Raw genomic sequence first — 6000 nt, 5'->3', positions numbered from 1 at the left:
TGCATGCGTTAAGTCTGAATATACTAATAAAAATATAAAAGTTATGCATGTGTTTAAAGCTATTTTAATTTTGTTTTGTTATAAGTGATTGCTTACCCCATTTTTAATTGCAACAGAAGGCCAATTTGTCCACACACCCTTCTTTGACCAACTTATACAGGTTGAGTTCAAATTTTCAAGCTTCCAAAGATAAAACCCAAAGAGAAACTGTAGGGCATACATACATACATACATACATACATACATACATACATACATACATACATACATACATTTCCTAACTTTTAAAGCTTCCAGCTGCAGTAGGTATTGTAATATATGATATTTGAAGGGAGATTTGTCACACTAGAAATATAAAAGCTAAACGTAGTTTCTTCACAAGCTCCTTTATTGTCATGCAGAATTCCATGCCCATCTGCAAAAGAAAAAATATACTATTGAAGAGAAAGTACGTTCATGACTTCCCATTGAAGAGCTTTTTGCATTTAGGGTTTTTTTAGTTCAACCAGTTATTAGGGTTAATTGCATTAAATGTCTCCAAATTATGGTTCAGATTTAAACTTTCATTTGAATTGAATATATTTAAAGCATATGAATCGTAAATATATGGGAATTTATTACGTAAAATATAAGCCGACTATGTAATAGGTACATATACGTACTTATACTTTTATGTAAGTTTTAAATACGTAGAGGTCAAATTTTAGCTGACATTTAATGCTATTGCTAACGGATCAAAGTACCTGAGCAACGATGGTTATATGAAGAGCACAATTCCCAAATGTCATTGCATTGCTGTTGATGACTGTTAGGTGACATTTCTCTATTCCAGAAATGATTTTCTCGAGAAACCTTTTCTTTTTCTCACAGTGAATGCTTATGAGAACACTTTGGTCACAACACCTTGCTTCAATTTCTGGTAATGGCTCATCAAATGGGGCACTGAAATGTTCATCCCAGCTTGAAAAATCACCATTACTGTCAGTCAAGAGTTGGTGTTTCTTCACACAGGCCACATATTCCATTGGTTTCTGCCTGGCCTGCTCTTCAAGTGTCTTCACTTTCTCTTGCAGTTGTTAGATATTCTTTATGGCATCTCCAAGCACTGTTGCGCTATCCATCTGCCAATCCCATTGCAATACAAAATCTCAACTATTTGGCATATAAATTAATTATATGCAATATAGGGATATTTGTATTTGACGTCCTCAAATTTCAATGAGTTCTAATTGCATTCTCAAAGTATATTATCATATCAGCCAGATCCATCCTTTCAGCCATGGTATGATCTTTGGTCCCTGAAATTCTATGACAAAAAGGACTGTGGTTGGAACAGGAAAAGGGGAGAATGTTTGGTGAAAAGGAAGATTGAATATCAACTGAAATATGGGTTTTGCATGAATTGCAGCCATTGGTGATTTTAAGCTGTTTTTGAGGTCTATCAATGGCGGCATGGCTAGAAGATGAAGCTTCATAGTGCTGCAAGTTGTCCCCAAAAGAAGCTGGTTCTTGGACTAAGAAGACACTGAGTCCATCAACCGAGTTCATATTATCCCACTGATCATTGAATAGGTTAGGATCCTCCATTAAATCCTGCGTGGGATTTTAAGATTTTGAAAAATGACTATGCTAAATGGCATAATATTCCATAATAACGAAAAATATATATATTTCCTACCAGTTCAGGCAATACTCTGATTGATGGTGGAATCTCCATTGAAGACCCCTATTCTGATATAGATATGAAAATAATATATGATTCTTATATAGATTCTAATCTTATCTGTCTATAAATAAGAGTATAATACACTCGAATTTATATATTCTTGCATTGATAATAATGTCCACGTCAGTTGAACTAAGACTCCATCAATTAAATATGATTTTAGTTGAAAAGATAGAATTGTAATTGTCAAAACTATAATAAGTTAAGTTTAAATCTCATGATTCTCATTATGAGTAATAACTAAACAAGTAAAAATAGAGTTGGACACAATAGTTAGTTACACAATTCGAAAATTTTTATCATTGTGGAGAGTCTCTTTTGAAGAATAATCCACTATGAATCAACAGTACAAGTTGTAATTGAATCACACGTTTATGCATAAATTAAGATCACTCTCCTACTAAAATATTGTCTTTGAAAGCTTGGTTATAAATTAAACATCAAAATAATTTATTTATAATGTATTTACACTAAAACAATTTTCTAAAATTGAACTAAATTTGTGCTTTCTTTAATTTGTCCCTAATCACACAACCAATCCTTCTTTAAATAGGTATTGTAAGCTTGTAATTATTTGTTGGTGTGAGTGAAACATATTTACAGGACTTATGTTTCAAATAAATTTTTAAATGACATCAAAATAAGTAGAGATCTTTAAAATTTGAAAAGGTCAAGTTAGATCAATGTAGCCTATGGCATATGTTGGCAATGATTGGTCCATTGTGCCATGTGTTGTACAAATCTATTGGCCCAATTACACTTCCATCCCGAATGCAAATATATTGGACGACCATCACCATGTTCTCTAAATTTGTTGGAATTATTTAAACCATTCTGAATTGTCATAATAATCAATCTGACTAATGCCACTCTATGTATGAAAACTGTCGAAACCAATTTTTTATTTTTAAAAATGGGGATAGACTTTAAAATGAGGTATAGAGTCGCCACAAATCTTTTTTGTTTAGGTGTGATTGGATCACCTAATAAAAAATTTTATTCTATTTAAATCAATTTTGGCCTACGAAATTTGAGAAAACGGGTTCGTAAGTCGATTACGTATGCGGAAAGATTAGCACCCTCGCCACGTCCAAAATTGGTACCAAATTGACTAAATAATGTCCTTATGTCTAAGATTTAAAAAAAATGTTTTGAAATACAATTTCTTTTAAAACATTTGAAGGACATAAATTGGACGTCAAAATTCTTTTGTTTCGAAGGAATACAGTATCACATCCATCAAGCTAGGACACGATCCTTTAAACCCTCGAAACCACAATCAATTCTTGATTTCCAAAAGCTCATACATTTGAAAATTACAAAAAGATATTAGATTATTTGGTCCAACGAAAAACCGAAACCCAATACATTAGGGCACGATTTCTCGGATTTCCAAACATAGAACATTGTCTTGTTTTAAAATTTAGAAAACACGGATGAAATTTTAAAGGGATATTTGATTATTTTGGACAAATGGAGAATCGAAACCCAGCACGTTAGGGCACGATTTTCCGAATTTCCAAACATCAAATATTGCCTTTGTTTTAGGAAATTTTCAAATAAACAATTGCAAAGCCAATTCAAAACGCATTAGTTTGATTTGAAAATAATTAATTTGGATTGATAAATTGAAAATTACAATGCAACACTTGTGAACGAAAGGCGAAACTATAAACATGGAACAATATACACGAATAATGTACTATACCTAGTGAGTGAACAAAAAAACAAATTAACAAATACATAAGAGCAATGAGCACACATCCTACTTTGAAAAACATTAATAATCAAAAGAATGGAAACTAAAATATAACTAATCAAAGAAACATATTAGAATAAAATAGATGAATGATAATTGAAATAATAATACATAGGACGACTAAACAACATGCAACAGTAATATATGAAACAATATGAAAAACACACAATACACAAAACAATATGGAAACTAGAAGCCAATATAATACCAAAACAACTTAAAAACCATATGGAAAAATTTACAAATATTGAATAATGCATGTTAGAATTCAAATAACTTATGTGTATATAAAACTAATAGAATATATATGATTATTAAAATATATGTTATGTAAGAAGAAATTAAATAAATAATATATAACATAATTTTAAATAAAATAAATTGATTTAATTAATGATATATACAAATAATATATATAAATGCAGAATATATGAAAGTATTTAAAATAAATAAAATATACAATTTTAGATAAGATCCTTAAAGGAAACAAATTGTACATAAATAAATTTAAAAGAAAAAAAAAATATATATATATATATATAATAGATTTAAAAGAATATATTTGCATAAAATAATATGAAAACAATAATGTATATAGAATTGAGCTAATTTTATAAAAATTATATATGTATAATCACATATAAAAGTATTTAAATGTAATAGCATACACAATTTTAAATTAACATGATATAAAAGGAACTTTTAAAATAATAATTTTGTAAGCTAAACAAAATAAAGAACAAAATAAAATACTAAAGTAATTCAAAATGTGTAAAAAAAATTTAAGAAAATGAATGTTATATGAATTAGAAAATAAATTATACAAATTGAAATAAAAAACTTAATTGAAATAAAACCAAATTCAAAGAGATAATTAATAAATGAAATAAACTATTGAAATTAAGAAAAAGACTAAAGCGCAATGCGTGCGAATGCACAGGGATCAAATCTAGAAATATTCCAGATCCCAAAACGCGGCACTGAGGCGAGGACCAAATTTGATCTATGCACAAATTACACAGATAAATTAAAAAAACAAGGAAAAAACAAATAAAGCTCAATTGAACAATAGCGCAAAAGGGAAGGATTTATCGCGCAAATATCCCCTTTTAGAAAAACGCGCGGATCCTCATGGGTAACCGGATCAAGTCGGATCGGGTCTGGTCTATACGGCACCGTTTTGAAGCCACTGAAACAGGCTCAAAAGGCACCGTTTTTGGTCCTTTATAAAGGCTAAAACTAAGCCAAATAAATCCATTCGGCCGAACCAACCCTAGCCCCCTTTCTTTTCAACTAGCAGACCCTAAATCCCTTTCTTCAAACACTGATCTACCTCCATAAACGGCTACCAGTGCCTTCAAGCTTTGAAGGATGTTTTTTAGCCTCGAGATCCCCTTTCAACCTCGATTTCAACAAAGCAAAACGGAATCCATTGCATCTTCGTAAGGTAAGACTCCCTTTTTTGTTTTCAAATGCAATAACGAAAGACCTCAAGAAATAAACCGAAAGAAAACTCAAAAACTTAAAGAAACTTAAATCAGAAATCACCTTTAAAAAGTTTGATTGATTTCTTTGTATTCGATTTGCGTGCATAATCCATTTACACTGATTCTCTCGGCCTTTTATAGCCAATTTATAGAATAAAATAAAAAATATAAATCACAATTTTCCTATACATTTGCTGGCTTATTTCTGTTATTGGTACTGTTTCTGCTGCTTATTCTCACAGGTTCTAAGGCCGTACGGAAGCGTGGGGCTGTGGACGTGGCAGTGGTGAGCTGGAAATCGTTGCAGACGTGGCGAGGCCGTTCGTGAAAGACCACTCGTAGGAGCGGCTGGCTGTGGCTCTAGCATGTTCCAGAAACCTCTAAGGTTTCTAGTATTTTCAAACTGTTGGGCCCCTTTGGGCTATTTGTAAATCGGGCTAGGGGGTTTTGGGTGTAATGTTTGGGCCTGTAATTTCATTTATGATTTGGGCCTGAAAGTTTGTAAAAGGACATTAGACCCTTAAAAGTTTATTTTGGTTGATTATTTATTTGGTTTTATTTTTGTATGATCTGGTAAAAACTATAAATGGACTTTTATTTATTGGGAGTTCTTTTTTGTTTTAATGATTTTGTGAGCCCGGGCAAAATGGGTCTATTACAAAAAAAATATAAGAGACATGCAAATGGTAAAAACACAGTTGTGCTCACATGTCTCCGACGATAGTATGATTGTAATCTATTCTACTTGATACAACATCTAATAAATTGTAAAAAAAAAAAATCCAGTTTGAGATGATATTAATTAAAATAAAGTAAACTCAACAACATAAAACATAATTTACTAAATGATTAGATTCCTTTCAATATCAAACCATTCTTCTAATATGTGGGTATAAATATAAAACATTTAGAAATTAATGGATATGAAAGTTTAGGTTTCTATTTTAACCTTTTAGCCAAATGAAAACTAAGCAATTCAAAAATAAAAACACAATGAAAAAAGTAGGAACCACAATATAAAAAATCAT

At 30.8% G+C, this 6000-nt stretch overlaps 1 protein-coding gene across 1 annotated transcript; it reads right to left on the bottom strand.

Annotated features, from left to right (window-relative positions):
- Positions 1-340: 340 nt before the first annotated feature.
- Positions 341-1025, bottom strand: LOC108458974 (transcription factor bHLH25-like). Its single transcript, XM_017758354.1, has 2 exons — positions 744-1025; positions 341-415 (listed from the first exon to the last, which is right to left on the bottom strand). The coding sequence occupies exons 1-2, from the start codon at positions 1023-1025 to the stop codon at positions 341-343; spliced, it is 357 nt and encodes a 118-aa protein (XP_017613843.1).
- Between the last annotated feature and the right edge of the window lie 4975 nt (positions 1026-6000).

The sequence above is a fragment of the Gossypium arboreum genome, chromosome 4, assembly GCF_025698485.1.
Source record: "Gossypium arboreum isolate Shixiya-1 chromosome 4, ASM2569848v2, whole genome shotgun sequence".
In the NCBI taxonomy this organism is placed as follows: Eukaryota; Viridiplantae; Streptophyta; class Magnoliopsida; order Malvales; family Malvaceae; genus Gossypium; species Gossypium arboreum.
The sequence above is the reverse complement of the archived record's forward strand: the minus strand, read 5'-3'. Positions and strand labels throughout refer to the sequence as shown.

Bases quoted from the DNA above. Each gene is read 5' to 3' on its own strand.
- LOC108458974 (XM_017758354.1), bottom strand. From the start codon at position 1,025: ATGGAATATGTGGCCTGTGTGAAGAAACACCAACTCTTGACTGACAGT. The intron at 416-743 runs GTACTTTGATCC...TTTCTTTTGCAG, and splicing joins ATATAACCATCGTTGCTCAG to ATGGGCATGGAATTCTGCAT.